Here is a 21,955-nt window from a genome sequence, read left to right on the forward strand (position 1 = left end):
GGGCCTAATTTCCAGCAGAAATATTGTTGTGTCTAAGTTACTGATGAAACTATTACACCCTTTTACAGCAGTTAAGCCAACTCTGTTTATCTGTGTCAGACAGAGTACATGCACATTATAGAGTTATTAATAGTTACCACGACGAGCCTCTGTGCAGCGACTTATGGTTTCTCCAAAAACCTATGGATCGGCAGACACGAAAACATGCACAGGCTTGTTGTAAAAATGTTGTAAAGTAGAATTTTGTATTAAATGTGTTGTTTCAATTATTCTTACACAGGTGAAATATGGGCCGATATCTCAACTTCTGTTCAAGCACAGCTAATTCGACTTTCAAATCCTACTGCAAGATCAAGTATTTAATGAGCATTCTGAGAAAGTGCCCTGAGCTGACAGAAATCTACAGTCCCGAACTGCTTAAATGCCCACATCAACATTCAAGATTCACAAGAAAACTCTTCTGGCAAAGGGGACACGCCCCATACCTCAATAAGACTGCGTTTCACCTCAGTGCTGGAGAAGTAAAAGTATTTGCATGTTTTTACTGTACCTCTTCAGGAAAGGATGGATTCAAAGCTGAAGCTCCCGTAGGAATATTGGAAGCCACCAAGGACAGTCATCTGAGTAGACTTGGCGGACGTATTAGTCAATCATTCAGTCTGCTCTCAACACATATTAACTTGTATTTCAAAAGAAAGCACTTTGTACATCCAGCAGAAAATGCCACTTCTGAAACTTTTGTGCACAGTATTTCAAGGGCACAGAGACCTATTCGAAGAGTTACTAAAGAGCGGCACATGCCACAGAATAAAGCCACAATACAGCTCAGCAAATACAAAGAAACAAATCCTCCTCCTTTGCAAGAAAACTCAGGCGTAGAGCTTTTTCATATCAGCTCTTTGGGAAGATTTGGAGAAAGTTACAATTATGTTGCAAAACACATCAACTCCGCATTCTCAAGAGGGGGAGCGAAAGCTAAAGAGCAAGATATTTTGGATATGCAGACGAAAAGTGAACTCAACAGTAGAGGAAAAATCGAAAACAATCTCTATGAAGATGAAACTTTCCTCTCAAATACAAGAGCTGACCAACAACGTGCCAAAGTGCAAACTCAGACCTCCAATAGCTGGGAAGATGGTTACGCATTGTTTGCTGCTCACATTAATAGCTACTTTGGCGCAAGTGTCACAGAAAAGGAGAAATTTGGAGAAAATAACAAGCTTCAGCAAACTTTCAAATCAATAAAACCTCAAACATTTGAATACAAAGATGGATCGCAGGGTCTTTTCCACAGCAGCAACAACGCAACACATTTTGGGGAGAGCTACTTCCAAACGGCACATCACATCAATCAATATTTCCAAAGTGAAGCTGTGGCAGAACATGACTTGGATGAACATCTGAAAGAGGTAGATCCTGCACCTGCAAACACGGGCAAAGCAAAGACCGTTTCCCTTGTGGACTTCCTGCTTCATCCTTCAAGTGTCCCTGATTTTGTCAATTCTTACCTGAGACCAACTCAAACTGCACCCAGCATGGCCTCAGCTCGGACACGGAGGACTACAAAGGTGAGTTTGGCCATAGATATAATTATAGATCGTATTATTGTTGACACTTCAGCCTTTTTATTTGACTGATGGTGTGATTCATGCTACTGGCAATGCATACTGCCACTGTGTCCTTGGGCAAGACACTCCATCCACCGTTTCTTTTTGTAATCTGCTTTCCTTCTTTTATCTCTTCTCTACAACCCCAATTTTACCAGTGGATATGTCCTTTTTTTTTCTTTTTACCTATCCTCTATTTAATAGAGATATTCTAGGACAAGAATATCAATAGAAAATACAAAAAAATGTCCATATCTTCATTAAAACTCTGCCAACCTAGTTTGAACCTCTTTTGCCAGATGCTCTAGGGACCCACTGGGAAGTTTTGGGGGTGGGTATCACCTCAACAGTGCAGGATTAAACATGTTTGCTTAGTTGTGGGTCAGTTTCTTTCCTTGTTAAAAGATGGGGATCCTACAGAGCCTGACTTTATTTGCTGTTTTGTATGTTGAGTGCAATATTATTAATCTAAATAATTTGGGAGCAAGAGGATTTACACTGACTGAATATCTTTTTTCCCCAACAGTACTTGAATATAAAACAGGCAGAGGAATCTACTCATAACTTGATCGCCACATTAGGACAGACATCTGCTCCAGACGTCCTCACATCCAGCGTAGAAGCCCTAAACGAACATCTTATCCGTTATCCATCGTGCAGAATGGTTTTGTGGCAGGTAAGAAAATAACATGTTTTTTTGATATTCATTTTTCTGTGTTACATTTCTATTGCGTTTGCTTTTCAAGGAGAAGACCGCTGTGTTGCTGCTGAAAAAACGGCGCACCTACAGAAATCATGAGGGCGTCCAAAACGCCATCAGAGAAATGTTAGCCCTGGTGGGATACGTAGATGCGGTCAAAGGGAGAGGCATTAGGGTGCTTTCCATTGACGGCGGTGGTGCAAGGTAAGATTCATAATGTTTCTTAACACCTCTCATTTTAATGGAGAAAGTAATATACATTTTTGCTTATAGAGGAGTGGTTCCTTTACAAGTGTTAAAAGTTTTGGAAGCTCAAACAGGAAAGAAGATACACCAGCTGTTTGACTACATTTGTGGAGTAAGCACAGGTGAGCACAACAGCAACACATGTGTACAACTTTTGATAATAACAGTAGCCATGGGGTGATACCATGGGGAAATGTGAAGAAACATGCAATTAATGGAATGTGGGGGAAAGCATGAAGATGAACACAGTTAAGTTCTTAACTCCCACCTGAACGGATCCCATTTTCTCCAGTTTGGCTTTACCCTAATCAAAAAGCTTCTTGGGGAAAGAAGCACCAAAACAGAAAAATTCAACAAAAATTCAACAAAAAGTGACAAAAATTCAACAAAAATGTGACAAAAACTCAACAAAAATGTGACAAAAATTCAACACAAATGTGACAAAAATTCAACAAAAATGTGACAAAAACAACCAAAAAATGTGACAAAAACTCAACAAAAAAATGACAAAAACTCAGCAAAAATGTGACAAAAAAAAACATAGAAAAGGTGACACAACACAGCAACAATGCGAGGAAAAAGATCAGTTTTGTGGGTCTTATCTTTCAAATGAGGTGTTACACATTCCGTTTAGGCAGGTGGTAAGAGGTTTAAAAGACATGATACTTTGGCTTGTGAAAATACTAATTGTTCTGCGAAAGTTGGCTTGTCATGCGAACTGGGTTATACTCACTTTTTAGGAGAGAAAGACTGCATATATACAGAGGGTTACATTATTTTTATTCTAAACAGAAACCTCAACCAAACTGGGTTCCAGAACAAATGTCAACAAATTTCACAACTCACCGTCGACACTCAATTGCTGTAACATGATCTGCAAACCTTTTACATGTTTCCCAGGGGCTGTTCTCGCCTTCATGCTGGGTCTGGCCCGTTTTTCTCTCCGCGAGTGTGAAGACATGTACCAGCGCTTCGGTTCTGAGGTGTTTCGTCAGAACCCCTTTGTGGGAACAGTGAAAATGGGCTGGAGTCACTCTTACTACAACACCGAGACCTGGGAGGACATTCTCAGGTACTTGGTTTTCAGATTCTAGGATATGAAGATGCACATTTAGGGTGTTTTCATAAGGAATATCAAAACGTAATATACAGTTATTAAACTTGTATTTACCAACAAGAAATCTGCATATTGACACTTGTCTCATGTGTGTAAAATATCCATATACAGTATCGACCCATTACATTAAAAGAGGGATTTGTTCTATTTATTACATTAAAGTGAACAGTATGCTTGTGGGACTCTTTCACACAGAGAGAAGCTGGGGGAGCGCCTGCTTATTAAAACAGCCAGAGACGAGAAAAGTCCAAAGGTAATGTATAATTAAAGGTTGGAATTTTAGTTTTCCATTGATATAATGCCTTTAATCTGTTTAATCGCTTTGTGTGTGTGTGTGTTTGTGTGTGAGAAAGCCAACAAACTGTGAAATCAAGTTAACTTTAATTATACAGCAAAGAAAACTATCAATCATAGTCGACACATCAATTGCTCGATTCACGGTAGTGTTATAATCAGTACCTTTTTTGTGTGATTTTAGGTTTCGGCAGTCAGTGCGGTAGTAAATTGGGGCAAAAGTCCAAAAGCCTTTGTTTTCCGTAACTACAACCACACTCCGGGCTCTCTCAGCCGATATGCAGGAGGCAGTGGGTACCAAATGTGGCAGGCCGTCCGAGCATCATCAGCTGCCCCGGGATACTTCCAGGAGATCACTTTACAAGGAGACATTCACCAGGTAGGACAGTGTGATTCTAATCTTGTTACCATTTGCACTGTTATTCTTCTTTTTAATATTCAGTGTTCTAATAGCAAGTGCTGCAAAATAACTTGGGCTGTAGAGCTCGAGATTGTGTTGTCAAAAAAGTACTCTAATACCAAATCCAGTATTAATCCAGTATTATACATTTTATCGTTAAAATAAAAGCATTTGGACATTGCAGTTTAGGGCGGGTATCACTAAACAATACCAGTAATGGTATAAAAAAAACAGGTTAGGTAATACTGGTATCGAAAAATAAAAGTATCAAAAGCTGGTACGGAAAAAAAAAAAATCTTTATAGACCTAGTTTTGATGCATGCTATGTCCAGGGACAGCATTAAAGGAAGTTACTTGGTTGTTTCAGCTCAAATAAATGATACAAATTTAAAAGAAATAGTCTTTTATGGGATAAATTCTGCTTTATGGCTTTAGATGACAAATATTTTAGTATAGGTATCGGAAAAAGTATAGTTTAGGAATCGGTATCGTAAAATAAACCAAGTATCGTCAAAGTACCGGTATTGAAAAAAATACTGTAGTGTCTTAGATGTGTTATCCGGCAGCTGATTTGGTCCACAGCTCTTTTTTCTGCTTTACTTTTAGCCAATGTTAGTCTATGGACAATGTAGTTCCCCCTAAAATGGCAGATTTCTAAGGTAACATTCAACTTAAAACATCAAATCCCAAACTCTATAACACTGAATTGCTTTGGAAAGATAATCTATAATCTTTTTTCTTTTCTTTCAGGATGGTGGGATCCTCATGAACAACCCCTGTGCCCTGGCTGTGCACGAGAGCCGCCTGCTGTGGCCAAACCAGCCCTTCCAGTGTGTGCTGTCTCTGGGCACCGGTCGTTATGACAATGTGAAGAGGAGCACGGCCACCTCCACCAGTCTCAGAGCCAAAATCAGCAACCTGATCTGCAGCGCCACAGACACAGAAGGGGTCCACACTCTGCTGGACGACCTGCTCGCCCCCAACGTGTACTTTCGGTTCAACCCCACGTTGAGCGCGGAGGTTTCTCTTGACGAGAGCCGACCCGGGGCCTTGGATGTGCTCAGGCGGGACACGCAGGAGTACCTAGAGAGGAATCAGCCCAAACTGGCAAGACTGTGCTTGGTACTTGGGGCCGAGCGTTCAGCTGTGAGCAAAACAGTGGACTGGGTGAGTGAGAGGGCCTGGGGGATGAAGCAGAAGTGGGTGTGAGTCGATGCGCCCGTCAAGACAACTACAGCTGTATGGACTCGGAAGTACAGTACACTCCAACAGTGCAAATGAATAAACTAGGAAATCAAGAACTGTGTCCACAATGAGGCAGCTTTTCAGAATAAAGGGGTGGGTCATACCATGAAAATACCAATGTCTGAAATGTGTTCCATATTTATCTTGGAGAATTAAGAAGAAAAAAAAATGTATTTATTTATTACTGAAAATGCAACTAATACAAACTGCAATTATAAAAATCCTCTAAGGCTGAATAAAAAATGATTACAGTACCAGAGAGAGAAGTGTCCCTAAATAACAAAATATGTCCTCTTCAACCAATGAAATGTCTTGTTCCTTGCAATTTAGACCTCTAGAACCATTTGCTGAAAAGCGTACAGCGTTATTTCATTTTTCTCACAAATGTAAATGCTTTGTTGATTATGCTCTCTCCACAAAGGAATATCCAATCATTCTTCAGGGTTGAAACTCCCTCTTTACGTCTGGGAGCTGTATCCTTTTAATTCACAATAGCTTGGCTTGACAGAGAGGCCCATTGTCCACAGAGCGTGTGTTTGTGCCAGCCAGCGCAAAGATACAATGTGCGTATACTGCCGTGCTTTTCTTTTTTTTATACATAAATGACAGATGATTTTATTTTTAGCATAGTACATTCTTAGTGTGAACCCGAGAACCCTCAACTTTGTGTCATTTTTTTTCCGAACACAGTGCAAATGTTTACATGTGCATTTCACAATGGATTTATTATAGTGGAGACGTGTGACTGAAGCGTGGGACAGAGTTTCTGACGAAGTTGCTCCAGTGTTGTTAGACACTGCTGCACATGGATGTCTTGGACTTGTCATTGTGACATGACATAAGGATCTACATGCAGCAGAGCAGAGAGGGATCAAAGTACACGCAAATAGGTAAGACTTTAGCTATACTTTAGTCATGCAGGAAAGGAATACAAGACTTAAATACAGAGAAAAACACTTATCCCTTATCATGCTACAGACCATGTGTTACCGTTAAAGTAGGATTAAATAATAGGGTTGAATGAGATCAGGATGACAAACTTCATCATTCCTAATTATACCCAACTAACACACATTAGCCTTCACCATGTGTAATTATCATTTATACAACAAATTCAGCTCAACTGATCTATTAAAGATATCATGTTATGTTCTTGGTGGTGAGATCATTTTGAAAAGGGTCACCAGATAATATGGGGAAACAATGCAATTAAGCTTAAGTGTGACTAGATCTGCTTAAAACAATTCAAAGTGCACCAGTGATGCATTGTGTTGACTATAATTGGTGAAAAATACAGCAATAAATGCATATTTTCTGTGCAGTTTGAGTGGGCCCTTTGGGGGTCACAAACACCAGTGGTTGATAAACTTAGTCTTGTTCTCCACAGTTTTCTTCAAACCTGTCAATTATTGCCCCTCTCTTCCTCAGCATGCAATACTCATTACCTGAATCATGTTAAATAAGCATTTGATTGGTCACAGTGGATGAGTTACTGTCGTACATTGTGTACTTCGTCAGTCATGACAGTGTGATGTCATAGTGCACAGCTTGTGTGGTAAATGCTCCCTCCTACAGCCCATCTGTTCTCATCCAGGGCACACTAACACGTGCCAGAGGAGACCCTGGAGCACAGAGACCTTCTTGTGGTCACCCAGCCAGCTCTGTCTGCCTTTCTGCCTCTTGACTGTGCAATCTGGTGCATGGCACTGATCACTACTGACGGACAAGCCTACAGCTCTCAAATGTAAATGGAGAGAAAAGCCCATTCTCAAAACCAGGGCTCACGCCCCTCTGCTGATGTGAGACGCATGTCGTGATGCGTTCACTGTCAACATAGAGCAGTGGTAGGCAACGTCAGGCCCGGGGGCCAAATCCGGCCCTCCATCATCAAACCTCTGGCCCTCAAGATGATATTGAGAAATAACATTTTAGAAATCAGAAATCAAATGCTTGCTTAAGTACTCAAAAATGTGAAAAATACTGTCAATTCCTTTAAAATGTCTTTACATCGGGCTACTATTGGGGAGTTCGGCCCTTAGTCTTTTGATGATGAAGAAAAACAGCCCTTCGCAAAGCAAACCTGCTTACCTCTGACATAGAGGATCAGTGCCAGCATGTTTGAACTATGTTTAATTGGTCAAATCAAAATTGGAAAAACGTTTTCAGAAAGTTAATTACAGAAAATCTTATATCTTAGTTTGTGCTGATTTCCAAACTTGGAGCTTGGGATTGGCATAAAGATTACTAAAACTTGTCAAAGTTAGGCTGCCAACATATTTTCTTCGGAAATGATGCAAAGCATTCCAACATTTTCCCACCATTTCTCCCCACCAGCAGCATGTGACTGTAATATTCATATGCCTGGGACAAAAGCTGCCTTTATGTTGTGTTCTCCCCACTCAACAATAAACCCACAAATTGATGTAATCAAAACCAACAATTGCTTTACAACTTGGTATCTCTCCAGAGCAGGACAAAGTTGTCCAATCAAAGACATCACTCCCCAGCATTTTTTTATTATTTTTTATTATTAAATATCTCAAAGTATTTACCAAGAATGTTTCTAATTCCATAGACAGTATAGTGTTGACAAAGTTATTGTTTGAATTAATGAGAGTCAATGCCAGTGGTGAGTTGTAGGTGGTGTATGGCTCTCATTCATTATTCATGGAGAAGGGTGGGCAGTGTGTCACTGGCAGAGACAAACAGAGTATTAATGAAATGTTTCGATTGCTCTAGGCTTCCTGACCCGGCATTCGGAGGACCACTATTAATTTCAAACTTTGCTAAAGGGAAACAATTCAGTGGAAAATGTTACTCAAAAGTCCAAAAGCGGTGGTGAGAGGAGAGTGTCCTGATTTGACTTTAAAGGGAAGGTAAGTGCTTGAGCGGTTTATCTATTACTGTAGTTTAAAGGCCTCTTGCCCCAAAGTTGTTTTGAAAAGGTTATTGTCATTTCTTGTTTTGTTGCAGTGGGAGACAGCATCAGTAATTATGGCCTGATCCTATTTTCAAACATGGACGAACCTGTTAAACTATTGCTTTTCCTGCTTTTATGGCAACATGTGTGGATGTTTGAAGTCCCTCTAGAAGGTACAAACAAACAATAAAATGTTACAGTGTTACTCTGGTGCAAAGTCAAGTGCGACCTTGGCCTGTTGTTATTCACATTGTTTTATTAAGTGGTTTGTTACTTCCATTTATAGTCAAACAGCCCCCGACCATTATCAAGCAGTCTATGAAGGAGCACATTGTTGACCCTAAGGAGACCATGGTCATTGAATGTGAGGCCAAAGGAAACCCCTCTCCCATGTAAGACCGTTCGTAATTGACCTTGGAACAGAAAGCTTTAGAGTGTTTCTTATCATGTTTTCTTTCTTTGTTTCATTTAATGTTGCAAGTTTCTCGTGGAGGCGTAATGGGAAATATTTCAACGTGGCTCGTGATCCCCAGACGTCGATGCGCAGGCGTTCGGGGACGCTGGATATTTACGCCAAGTACAATCCCGAGCAGTACGAAGCCGAGTACCAGTGCATTGCCTCCAATCAGTTCGGCTCCGCGTACTCCAATAAAATAAGGCTTATGCTTTACAGTAAGTTCAGACATCATCTATCCCCGAGCTCTCAACGTTGCCGGAAACTGCTATTACCTCTTGCAGCCAGCAGGTGTCACCCTAAGTCCCCTTATCAACCGAATAAAGTGGACTGTCAAGCTGTTCAAAGTCCATTTATCTTTTGGTACATTAATTTTAGCTCTCATACATCATCCTCAGAAAAGTAGCCTATTTTCATTTGCAATGTTTATTTATTCACAGTTATTCATTCCAATTCTGTGCCTGTAAAAGATCTTTGGCACCATAATCTAAAAACATTACATGGACGTTTTTGTGTCTCTGCCTCTTTCATAAAAAATGAGAACCCGCTTATTTCCTTGCTATAAGTAGTTGCTTATTCAATTTTCTTATTTTCACTTTTATTTGGCACCATGAAGCATGAAGTGTTTCTAATCTAATACATTTGGCACTTTAGGAGCGCCTGTCTGGCCAAGGGAGATCCAGGAGCCTGTGGTGGTTAGTGCTGGTAAACCGCTGGTCCTTCCATGTGACCCCCCACTGGGCCCCCCCAGACCTGAAACCTACTGGATGAAGAGCTGTAAGACACTGTACTAACTTCAGCTGTATTTAAAGGTGCATTATAAAACTTTTTTATGCGGGGATGGGGGGAAAACTTGCAATAATATCAAGTTATTTTCACATAAAAAGTTCCATAATGCATCTTTAAATGTACTTTTTTGCGTGTGTGTTTTAATTATTCATTTATGTAATGAAAAAATCAAGAAGCTACAGGTTTTCTAGCATAACGGCGGTATAAAGTCAAGAAAATACCATCTCTTTGATTGATTGGACAATGGACACGTTTAACATACCAACCTGAAGGTTTAATCTCTCTGTTGTTAAAAAATATAATAAAAACATATAATAATATAATGTATTTAACAAGTTTCAAAAACATTGTCGGGCTGAATATTGGCAACTTACCAACTTAGATCTGAGTGCAATAGTTCATCTAAACACAATTTTCCACTTATTTATCTTCTGTCCAACATAAAGGAAAATCTTTTACTGATTCACTTTAAAAGTACAGTGTAACCTATTACTTTCCGCATCTTTTTGCAGGCTCCTATGCAAGACCTTTTAACTGGCCCATTCAGACGGCGTTCCCCACTATGCAGGCAGTGCCGCAGGACCGCCGAGTTTCAATGGGAGTCAATGGAGACCTGTATTTTTCCAACATACTTTTCAACGACTCTGTGTCAGATTTCTGCTGCAACACACGCTTCCCGTACAAAAACATCATCCAGCAGAAGATGCCGGTGGTCGTAAAGGTGCTTATAAGTGAGTACGCTGCCGATTCTTGTCTTCTTTGAGTTTCTTTCTAACCCAGTCACATCAAGATCAAAACAAACTTTCAGAAACAAGCAATGTTACATTTTGGTGCATCATGCATTTATTCCATCCCCAGTTGTGGTAAGGTATGTATATAGGCACAGCTGCCCCATTAGCCCCTTCGACTACCTTCAAACTCGTATTCCCGCCTTCCAGTCTCCCCTCCAGGTACTGACCAGACTCCACCCTGCTTAGCTTTGATCGGCTAAGCAGGGTGTTATGGCCTTTTATTGCATCAGTGATAACCCACTTACAATTAAAGTTCTCTGTTTTGTTTTCAGATATGTTGATTTGTTTTCTTTTTGCTACTGTACTTACTGTGGTGAGTGTGCTAACATGGATTGGAATATTCTATTTTTTTTTTTTTCCTGTAATACCTTTGATCACTCTTTAGAGCAGCATGCAACTATAAAACTTCATATCTGTTATAGTTGCAAAGCAAAAACATGAACAAAAAGGCAAAATCAAGAATTATTGTTTTTTCCCCCCCCCTTGGATCCTAAATATGATTGTATTAAATATGGTCTAGTGAAAAAATAGTCTTACCTGTCATAGGCACCTCCTGAAACAGTGCAATCTTTAAGTAAAGCTGCTATTTGCTGTTGTCTGTAGCCCGCTCCGTGGTGGAGGCTGCCCCCACATGGCTGTCGCCCTCCGGTTCATCCAGCTCCAGAGTGGTGCTGCAGGGAGAGGAGCTGCTGCTGGAGTGCATCGCTGGAGGCATGTAAGTAAAAGTGCATAATTAAAATAATTCTACTCAAATAGGTAAAACACTTTTATTTCTTTATCAGGCCAACTCCTTATATCACGTGGACCAAAGACGGTGGCAGTCTCGAAGTGACTTCGCGGATGAAAGTAAAGCATTTTAACAAGCTGATCCAAATCCCAAAGGCTGCTTTTGAAGACTCCGGTGAATACGTTTGTAGAGCCACTAATAAACTCGGGTACATCGAGCACACCATCACAGTTAGAGTCAAAGGTAAGGCATACTCCTATGTTGGCTACTACATATTTATGAAGTATGCACAGCAATATTCGTGCAGGCTCTCGATCGTCCAGAAATATTTTCATTGTAGTCGAGATTTGCAAATATTGTAGATCGAGTTATTTCATCTCTTTCTTCAAGCTTCTTCTTGCCCTTAGGTCATATAAGAAGACTGTATAAACACAAACTGGAAGCCTATGGGTGGATTGCTGAGTCATTATATAATTTGTCTGCCCTACAAATTAGACTCCAATTATTTAAAGTGCTAGTGTTTTGATCGCTTTTCGGCAGTGTGGAGTTTGCTCTTTATTTCTGGCGCTAGAGCTATATAATTTTTTTTTTTTTTTCAAGTGAAGCCCACTGGTGCACCGTTGTTTGTAAGCAAGATTCCAACTTCATCTTGAGCAATGATGTTGTTGCGCCAGGTGGAAGATCGAGCCCTAAACATGCTTTCAGCTTCAGCTTGTGTGTTTATCCAGTCTTATCATTTGACTTAAAACCAAGAAGACTAAGATTAATAATAAACCCAGTCGAGTTGGCATTATGTGAAAAGCTTTACTAGTATGCACAGTCATATAACTAATCATTGTGGTGTTTGATAGCGGCCCCATTCTGGTTGGAGAAACCCACTAACTTGATCTTGGCCCCTGAGGAGAATGGACGCCTCTTTTGCAGAGCAGATGGTGTCCCTCGCCCCACCATTGAGTGGTTTATAAATGGAGAACCAATTGAATGTATGTTTGGAAGAAATGCACAATCTTTTTCTCGCCCCTCTTGCCCTTTCATTATTAACTCTGCATTTATCTTACATATTTCAATGCAGTTTCCACTCAACAACCCAACAGAGACGTATCGGGAGACGCTCTTGCCTTTCGCAGCGCTACCGTAGAAAACACTGCGGTCTATCAGTGTAATGCGTCCAATGAGTTTGGATATCTACTGGCCAACGCTTTTGTTAATGTGCTGCGTGAGTAAAAAAAACAACTTTGAGCCTGACTGTTGTAAAGGCAATGAGCGCAAACGTTGACTTTGTTGTTACATCGTCAATGTTCCTGTATTTAGATGCAACAGCACGTATTCTCAGTCCCAGGAGTGAGTACATCAAGGTGATCGAAGGCACACCGACCTTTTTAGATTGTCTGTACTTTGGATCTCCTGTGCCTGAACTACGATGGTAAGACACAGTTACAAATAACAAAAACATATTGCATCATGTTCTTTGTGCTATTGTAATAATGTCTGTTCGTGCAAAGGTCAAAATATGGACAGGGGAATCTAGAAGGAAATCGCTTTAAGAACCACAGAAATGGCACCCTTGAGATTAAGCGCATTCGCATCGAGGACCAGGGCACGTACATCTGTGTGGTGAGCAACATCGCGGGCAGAGACGAGAGTCAAGTGCAGGTGGAGGTCAAAGGTATACATGTTGTTTTGTTCATATATAGACACTCAAGGTCACTGTACAATTAAGACGCTGAAAAACAAACGGCAACAATTCAAACCTAACAGAGCAGACCACTTTTTGCAAGTGCAGAATGTGTTTTTTTGTTTGGAGGCAATGCTATAAAAATTAACCCTCAGTTCACCCTCTTAAAAAAGTTACACTTCACCCATAAGCCCATAAAGTGGCCTGCATTTAACGGCCGTAAAATCACTATGCTTCCATATTTTTCTATACTTCAAAACTCATAGTTCTACTACTACTTTATACATACCAAAAATGTAAAAAAAAAAAAAAGTTGTATTATTGTTAACCCTGCACTTGCCAATATGCACACAAAAATCCACCCTTATGCTGTTTAGAAATTACAGATATTTATTTCCATTGGGATGTGTCACAATGGAAAAAAAAATATTATTAATTATTATTTTTTGTTTAGTTTTTCTGTAATGGCAGATAAAAATAAAATTAAAAAAACTCACACTCCTCACCTTCTTCCCCCTAGGGCTCATACAATTTATATGCTTCTTTTGCAGAACCCACATTGATTGTCTCAAAGCCACAGAATCTGAAGGTAATTCGTGGAACTGATGTGCGTTTGGAGTGTGTGGTTAAAGCGGACGCCGCTGCACCTGCCACCACCAGCTGGATGAAGGATAAAAGCTACGTTACTCTCGGCTGGAGGTGAGTCGCGGTCATGTCGTTATTTTATGTAATAAGGCACTTTGTTTGTGAGAGCTTGGAGTACTCTATTGTTGAAAAGCCATTTTGGTAGTCATCTATACTGATCCCAAACGCCGGGTATAAAGGCCTAGTTTGAAACCAAAAGAATAGCTGAACTGACATACTTTGAAGGTTACAAAAGGTCAATAAAATAATAATGGGGAGTGCTGAATGAGGAAATTACAATGCGCCTCAATAAAGTAATTACAGGTAAATGATAACCAGTTTTATGGATGTTTTTGCTCGGTCTAGGTTTAACATGGAAGAGTCCAATCTGCTCATCAGTAATGTAAACAGACGTGATGAGGGGAACTACACGTGCTTGGCCAAAGGGGAACTGGATCAGAAATCTGCCTCAGCTCACCTTCTGGTCATGGGTAGTTATTGTCTTTGTGCAGAAAAGCATTTTGTTGTGCATATATAGAACATTAAACATAAAATATCGATTGTTTTATTAGATCGGCCTGATCCTCCCACTGACTTGCAGCTCTCAGACCCATATGAGCGCACTGTAAGACTGACATGGATCCCTGGAGACAATAACCACAGCCCAATCACAGGTGAGAGGCGCTTACTTTATATACATGCCTCTCAGTCATGTGACTTTTGTTGTTATGGCGGCCATTTTGAATACTGAAGTAAAATTATGCAGTACTTACTAACGTGTAACAATGTCTCTATTCAGAATGTAAAAGAAAGACAACTGATTGAGTGGCATTTGTGTTCTATGTACTAGTAATCATTGCTCAACAAGATAACAGTAAAAACACGGCCCCGGAGAGTGCACGTTTAGGTGAAGAAACCAGTGAGTCAGTGTTTAAGATGTTAGCATGCTACCAGTTAGCTGTTTACTTCAACAGCTCAGCTCCGACCTCTCCAAGAGAAAGCACTGAACCACACCTCAAACCTTGGCTACAACATGTGACAGAGGAGCTGAACAGTTACTATACTATTTCCCCAGTGTTCATAGATGTGAGCCACACATGTGTTTATCGTGTTGTAGCCATTGACCATTGACCATTGACAGTTGATTGAATCAACTGTCAATGGTTTTCTGTTTTCTCTTTGATGTGTTAATTTAGTCTGAGGAGTGAAGCAGATCTTTAGTAAATTTGCTGGTTTCTTCACATAAACATGCGCTCTCTGGAGCTGTGTTTCAACGGTTATCTTTGTGTTGCCTTGCCTGCCAGACACTCCTCCTTTCTGTTCAAAAGAAGAACCGTCTGGACAGCTTCTCGCAGCCTATCATTTCACGATTTTACCCACATCGGTCCAATCACGCACCAAGAGGCCGGACTTCATTCCCCCAAGAGGCGGAAGCCGTCACCACACTCTACCAAAACAATAGAGATGGCGTGCGCGGCGAGTGATACAATGTTTTCTTCTGCTCTTTCGTAATCCCTAAAACCGAAGCAAGAAACAGCGTTCGAAGCGTTCCTCGTAAATAAGGAAGTTTTTGGAAAGGCTTCCTGCCACTTGTTTCTGCGACGTATCTAGCGTTTCTCTGATTGGTTGATGCCGTGTGTCAATCACGCCCACCGGGAAATTATTGAGATCATGCTTGCTCCCAGACTGTATGTCTTTGAAATATCTATGAAAAAGCATGTAGTTTGGCAGGCCAGGCAAATCTTTTTGAGCAATTACTACAAGTACATAAAAATGCCACTGTCAATCAGTTGTCTTTCATTTTCATCCTGAGTAAAGATATTGTTACATGTTGTGGTACTGCATAATGCTACTTCGGTATTCAAAATGGCCGTCGGAACAATGCGTGATGTCATTGGATGTCACGCATGTATAGTTTACTTTATCTGTTCATTCATTTCTATTAGTTTTGGTATTATTATGGGAGCTGTCGTTTATACAATGTACAACAGAATAAAATGTGGATTGAGTAGACTTTAGGTGAAGCTTCCCCCTCCCCCCACTCCACAATCAAGGATGAGAGAAACCAAAAAAAATCTTGAATCTTGAATCATTGAGATTTCTAAACGCTGCTGATTTCATTCCTCTTCAGAGTATTTTGTGCAGTACGATGATGATGACTGGTTGCCCTGGAAGTGGAGAAACCTGTCGTCTTACCCTGGGAACCTCAACTCTGTCATTCTGCAGCTCATTCCCTTCACGTACTACGAGTTTCGTGTCATAGCTGTGAACGAAATCGGGCCGAGTCGTCCAAGTCGCCCCTCGTCGCGTTTCCAGAGCAGTGGTGCACGTAAGTAATAGACTGGAGTGGGATCCCAGACCTCCTCCTAATGGGACATCCCTGGAACACGTCCCCAGAAAATATAGCAATAGCAATGCACTTTAGAGAGAGCCGCTGCTTGAATGCTGACGTTGCACCGCTTGTAACACATTGGATCTCTATTTGATAGCTCCTGATGTTATTCCAAAAAGTCTAAAAGGCGTGGGGACCTGGAGAAATAACATGGAAATTAGCTGGGAGGTACAGTATTGGGATGAAAATATGTATGACTAGTATTCTTGAAGACTAAAGGGTTTATTTTGTCTTTAGCCTCTGTCCTACCGTGAATGGAACGGCCCACACCTGAAGTACTTGGTTTGGTGGAGGAGGAGAGACTCCAGAGAAGAATGGAAGAACGCCACCACTAAATGGCTGAGATACTACATCTACGATGCTGATACTTTTACCCCTTATGAGCTCAAAATCCAGGCTGTCAATGAATTTGGACTGGGACCAGAATCTCCTGTGATCATTGGATACTCCGGGGAAGACCGTATGTACCACACTACTCGGAGTATAGTTACACTGTCTTGAATCCAGGATTATAATTAGTTTACAAGACAATTCACTATCAAACTTGGCAGAATAAATGTATTCCAAAATTAGTCATATATATATATATATATATATATATATATATATATATATATATATATATATATATATATATATACACACACACATACATACACAAATAATAAAAAATAAAAAATAATTAACTTAAAAAAAAATCAAGCAATTGCATTTTTCATGGGGTGAACTCAAAGACATAAAACTTTTCCTATTTACACATACTGTATACAAATCTGTCAATCTGTGTTAGTTAGCACTTCTCCTTTGTCAAGGGGATCCATCCCCCTTCACAGACGTGGCATATCTACTACTGACTAGACTGCATGAATATTGCATAGGTGTGCATTAGGCTGTCTACAATAAAAGGACACTCTGAAATGTTCAGCTTTGCTTTACTTTGGGGGGTCGGAAGGGTCAGAAGGTCAGTCAGCATCGTGTATGACTACCATATGCCTTGCACAATTCTTGTTGGATCTATTGTTTTTCAACCTGAAAAGACTCACAGAGACAGAACAGGCATTAGAACGTTTTATTGACATATGAATCATTATTGGGGCTCAGACCCCGGCGGAAGATCGCTTGAACAATATGAGCTGCTGGCATTGAACGCTAGCCAGCATCTTCCCCGGAGCCTGGACACTGGTGGTGGTAGAAGGAGACCCGGGGAGGCCTGTCGATGAGCAGAGGAGAGCCAGGCGGAGAAGGGGGTGGAGGAGGGTCGTAGCACGGCTGGGAAACTCTGAGTGATTGACCAGGGGGCTTAAGCAGGAGATCCTGTGTGACGAGTGGCTGGAGCGGAGACGGACTGGTTGACGTGTAGGTGCGGCTTGAGCTGGGTCTGTGGTTGGATAATTGAAGAGCTGCCGGTGATGAGGAGATGAATGAATGCAGCTGGTATGTCTTCCAGGTTGAATTTGCGCATAAGCTTCATTTATACAAAAAGTGTTCTGTCTTTGACTTCAGTACATGAAAAATGTTTTGTTTAAATTTTAGAGTGCATCTTGCTTCAAAGTAGATCTAATAAACGCAAAATAGTCAAATTATATAAAATACTTTGAACTACAGTAAACAATCATGTTTACTCTTGCAGCTCACTGTAATAGTATTCATTTAGTTTTTAATTGCTCTTTAGGCTGTCACAGTACCTGATCAAAAACACCTCTGTTTGTCCTCAGGTCCAGTAGCTGCGCCTTTGAACTTCAGGGTGTCTGACATTGAAAGCAGTCAGGTGACGCTTCACTGGGACCCTGTTGACAAAAGCTCTATCATGGGTGAACTGAAAGAATACAAGGTCGGTTGAGTTACCTTTCACTATAACAATGCTCTAGAGCTCAGTGATTGTGTCATCAAAACCGCTATGTATAGGGGGAATAGGGTTATGTAATAAATCGTGACATACCTCTAAGAGTATTATCAGTAGTGACCCAGAAGATACTGGCTCTTTTCTCTGCTTTATTAAATTGTGTTGAGCTATGGACAATATTTGTAAGTTTCCTCTAAAATGGTGGATGCCTATAGTGATGTAATGCTCAATATCTGATTTCGAGCAAATTAAGGGGATAGAAAAAGCATCCAAACTGAGGCGTAATCCTTTGCTAATCACACAATTTTTATGTAATGAATGATAATGAACGAGTGGCCCGGTGACAAATTACCCCTTGGGGACAATCGAAATTACATTTATCATTGCTTCGCCAGGTTTATTACTGGAGGGACAGCAGCCAGTTAAGATGGCACCGAGTCAACAGAGGCATGAAGTCCGAGTCGTTTCCAGAAGACAGTCCTGAGCCGTCCGGAGTCCTCACTGACCTCATCCCCTACAGCAACTACAAGATGTACATCGTGGTGGCCAACAGCCGCTATGAAGGGCCGGCCAGCAATTACATCCACTTCTCCACACCTGAAGGAGGTAAGCGCCCAAATGTTAATAGGAGTTTTATTGCGTTTCTGTCACTGGAAACCCACAAATTAACACATGCGCTTCGGTGTTTATGCTTGCCGTGGCCCGCTGTTTTTCTGCCAGTGCCATCTGTTCCAAAGTCTTTCCGGATCCAACAGCGGCATCTGGACAGTATTTATGTGGACTGGGAGCTGCCAGCAGAGCCCAATGGAATCATCACGGGCTACACACTGAAGTACCAAACAGGTATTCAGACTTTTCAATGCGGTCACACACTTTTGATTTATAACTAAACAGATATAAACAAGTGGCAACATTTAAAAAAGTAAAATACCTTAGAAATCCATCATTACAGGTGCCAGTTTATTTATCATTATGTTTATTGGCTTGGGAGCGATACAAAAACACTGACAAACTAACACAGCAGTCTGATCCTGGATCAGACTATTTCTTATAAAAGAAGCGAGTTTGCTGCACTTCTTCCGAGAAGTCTTTTCTGGACAATAACGGCTCTCTCTCTCTATGTGGTGCCCTTTATACTGTAAGTTTGATTGCTCACGTATTTATTATATATGTATATATATATATATATATATACATATATACATATATATATATATATATATATATATATATTGCTTTATAGATTGAACTTCTGTATGTAGAAGTAGGATTGGAAAAGTACATGGGGTTAGGCATGATGAGTCTTGACTTCTGCCTAAACTCTTTCGTTTAGGCATCATTTAGCACTTAGAATACATGTATTCTTATTGTATAATGTACAAGATCATTAATATGTGTTTTTTTGTTTATAATGACCTAAGAAATAAACTACTACTTCTAAAGTAAAGTCTACATACAATGCAACATTTTTTAAGTTTGTAAATATATTTTTGAATTTTCAAACATCCAAAACATTGTTTTAGGACACAGTAACAGTCAGCACCAGTAGGAACATGTACATCAGTATGTTAAATTTCTGGTATTTTTACTTCTTAGGAGCCTGCTGCTCCGGCTATATAGGCTTTTTTCAGGGTGTGTCACCAGTGTAATAGTATACTTCAGTGAAAGACACTCCAATTACACAAGCTGTACATCCTTATACATAATGGTGCACTTCAATGTGATGTAAGAGCTGTAGCACTGAACAAACTAGATCTCCCCTGGAAGAGCAGGTATCACAAGAGGGTAATAAACACTTGAGAGGGCTATCTGCAGCAGGTCGGACTCTTAAAATAGTACTTTAGTGCTCTTCACAGTCCTCGACGCTCAGTGAAATGTGCGCTCTCTTCACAGTGAATGCCACCAGAGGAGAGGAGCTACGGGTCGAGGAGTTCCCCCCAAATGTCACCAGTTTCTCCATCCGACGCTTCGACCGCTACACGCGTTACAGGTTCTCCGTGGCGGCCCGCACCCAGCTCGGGCTGGGCGAATGGCACACAGAGGAGTCACTGCACTACACCACTGAAAGTAATTTAAAAACACAAATCAACGGGCTGAATGGCTAGATGGAAATGAACAAAGCTGCCATTTCTATGGAACAGAGTCATGATTAGTGATTCATATATGCAATTATTTATATATTCAGGCTCTTAATACCTGCTGGTTGTTAGACCTCTATAAATACTGCCTGCCCAAAAAAGGTAGACTCCTGGATTTAACTTACTGTTATGATCTGGGGTTACTGCAGTTGGTCAGGTCTAGGTTCAGCAACACTATGAGACCAAAGAATAAGATCATCTAACTATCTGAACATCTTAAATGACCAGGTTATTCCAAGGTTGTGTGCAGTGGTCACACTCTGCCATCATCAGTAAAAAAAATCTTGGTGAAAAATGAATGCTGGATTTTTTTACATTGCAGAAGCTTATTGAAATAACGCCACAGCGAATGTGTGCTGTAATCAAAGCTAAAAGCAGACCAACAAGATATTAGAGCGTGTGGCCTGTGACCAAATCTACTCGCATCTGTAATTCTTGTTTGGGAAATTGAAACTGGCTATTTTTAATCTAGGAAACACTCCAGCATACAGTATGTTGAAAAGGAGGCTCCCTAATGTGAGTATATGCGTCTGTTTCCAGTTTATGCCCAGGACCAGGTGGACATCACGACTCAGGGCTGGTTCATCGGCATCATGTGTGCGGTGGTGCTCATTGTGCTCATTCTGCTCATTGTGTGCTTCATCAAGAGGAGCAGGGGAGGCAAATACCCAGGTACGACCACAACATGGACCACACTAAAGCTGCTTGAATAGGTTGCATTCATGATAGGGAATTTGATATCATAATTTTAGATGGAGGGCACGGGCGTACATATCTCTATTGCAGAGATTTGAGCCGGGTCATAACATTTTATCTATGTTTAACAAGTACAATAAGAATGTTTTTGATATTTTAAATGGTATGAAAAACCTAGGACCTCTTTACTGTGAGGCGAGAGAGTCCTGGCCTGGTCTCTTTAATGATGTCACACGAGCGCAATATGTTGAAATATTGGATAACCATGTAATGCTATCAGATCAAGGGTGAATATGGCATTTTGCATCAGCTAACCTTGCAATGCTGTACCAATACTTTCACTGTCGAAAGTGCATCTCACGCTAGTATTTTTTTTTTTTTTAAACACATCTCTTTTATAACGTGCTGCTCAGACCAAGCATCTTTGGTTTCAGTGCGAGAAAAGAAAGACATTTCCCTCGAACCAGTGGATGATAAAGAGCCAGAGGGGACATTTGATTACAGGTCAGTGTCAAGTTGTAGAACATATTACATTGCTGATATGTTATAGTGTCCCTGCCCTTTTTCTTTTTAACCAAACCATGTTCTTTTTACACCTTACAACTCAAGGTCCCTTGAAAGGTACGGAAACTAAATATGAATATGACGATCTCTGTTCTTTGTTTGAATACTATACTTTTGGTAATCTAATACAAAATGTTCTTGTTGCAGGATAATACGTGTGTCCACTTTGCCTTACTCTCCTCGACGGTAAGGGTTTACATGGATAAATGGATGGATGGATGGATGGATGGATGGATGGTGGAGGAGCCTTTCCACATTTTTTCATTACCTACATCTTTTATTTTCTTTAGGGAGGAAGAGAGAGGCATTCAAAGAGGGCAGCCGTCTATGGAGTCCATGATGAAACGTTCGTATAGTGACGACAGCCTGGTGGACTACAGTGAAGGAGGAGAGATCCCCTTTAACGAGGACGGCTCCTTCATTGGACAGTACACAGGAGCCAGGAGAGATGTCCGGGACCTGGACTTTGGGGGAGGTCCCAACACGATTTACTCCCTGGCTTAAATACATGTGTACAAGATGATATTGACATTTCTGAAGAAACGCAGATTACTTTTTTTTAAACACACAAAAAGCTGCAAAGAGACTTGAAGAGCTTTCAACCATGTGGCTTAGGTAAAATGGCCTAAAATATAAAGCACTTTTCCCACTTCGATAGGCACTCAAAGCACTTGCCCATCAAGAAACCACTCACCTATTCACATTCTTACACTGGACTACACAGACTCTGGAG

General features: G+C 40.7%; 3 protein-coding genes across 5 annotated transcripts; all 3 read left to right on the forward strand.

Moving 5' to 3' along the window:
* Positions 1 to 287: 287 nt before the first annotated feature.
* On the forward strand, positions 288 to 1,915 carry LOC306964376 (uncharacterized protein; the record flags this gene model as incomplete). The annotated part of the gene is made up of 2 exons (XM_079558367.1): positions 288 to 1,568; positions 1,907 to 1,915. 2 exons carry the CDS (start codon positions 288 to 290, stop codon positions 1,913 to 1,915), a joined length of 1,290 nt encoding a protein of 429 aa, XP_079414493.1.
* Positions 1,916 to 2,198: 283 nt separating this feature from the next.
* On the forward strand, positions 2,199 to 5,700 carry LOC306964810 (calcium-independent phospholipase A2-gamma-like). Its single transcript, XM_079558966.1, has 7 exons — positions 2,199 to 2,283; positions 2,354 to 2,511; positions 2,581 to 2,675; positions 3,454 to 3,625; positions 3,866 to 3,923; positions 4,149 to 4,343; positions 5,115 to 5,700. The coding sequence occupies exons 1-7, from the start codon at positions 2,269 to 2,271 to the stop codon at positions 5,571 to 5,573; spliced, it is 1,152 nt and encodes a 383-aa protein (XP_079415092.1). The 5' UTR covers positions 2,199 to 2,268; the 3' UTR covers positions 5,574 to 5,700.
* A 411-nt stretch (positions 5,701 to 6,111) lies between these two features.
* Positions 6,112 to 21,955, forward strand: nfascb (neurofascin homolog (chicken) b). Of its 3 annotated transcripts, XM_079558664.1 has the most exons (29): positions 6,112 to 6,172; positions 6,300 to 6,499; positions 8,349 to 8,485; positions 8,583 to 8,702; positions 8,816 to 8,921; positions 9,011 to 9,201; positions 9,638 to 9,760; positions 10,285 to 10,503; positions 11,167 to 11,278; positions 11,346 to 11,533; positions 12,142 to 12,273; positions 12,363 to 12,506; positions 12,602 to 12,713; positions 12,793 to 12,956; positions 13,517 to 13,664; positions 13,956 to 14,080; positions 14,162 to 14,263; positions 15,721 to 15,918; positions 16,079 to 16,149; positions 16,219 to 16,441; positions 17,697 to 17,812; positions 18,220 to 18,430; positions 18,545 to 18,667; positions 19,718 to 19,891; positions 20,503 to 20,634; positions 21,093 to 21,162; positions 21,268 to 21,279; positions 21,370 to 21,408; positions 21,513 to 21,955. In XM_079558664.1, exons 4-29 carry the CDS (start codon positions 8,627 to 8,629, stop codon positions 21,724 to 21,726), a joined length of 3,525 nt encoding a protein of 1,174 aa, XP_079414790.1. In that variant the 5' UTR covers positions 6,112 to 6,172; positions 6,300 to 6,499; positions 8,349 to 8,485; positions 8,583 to 8,626; the 3' UTR covers positions 21,727 to 21,955. The 3 variants fall into 3 exon arrangements, with proteins under 3 accessions (XP_079414790.1, XP_079414789.1, XP_079414791.1); XM_079558663.1 differs by lacking the exon at positions 6,112 to 6,172 and having other exon boundaries at positions 6,205 to 6,499; XM_079558665.1 differs by lacking the exons at positions 6,112 to 6,172; positions 21,268 to 21,279 and having other exon boundaries at positions 6,205 to 6,499.

This window comes from Gobius niger (assembly GCF_951799975.1).
Source record: "Gobius niger genome assembly, chromosome: 6".
NCBI lineage: Eukaryota > Metazoa > Chordata > Actinopteri > Gobiiformes > Gobiidae > Gobius > Gobius niger.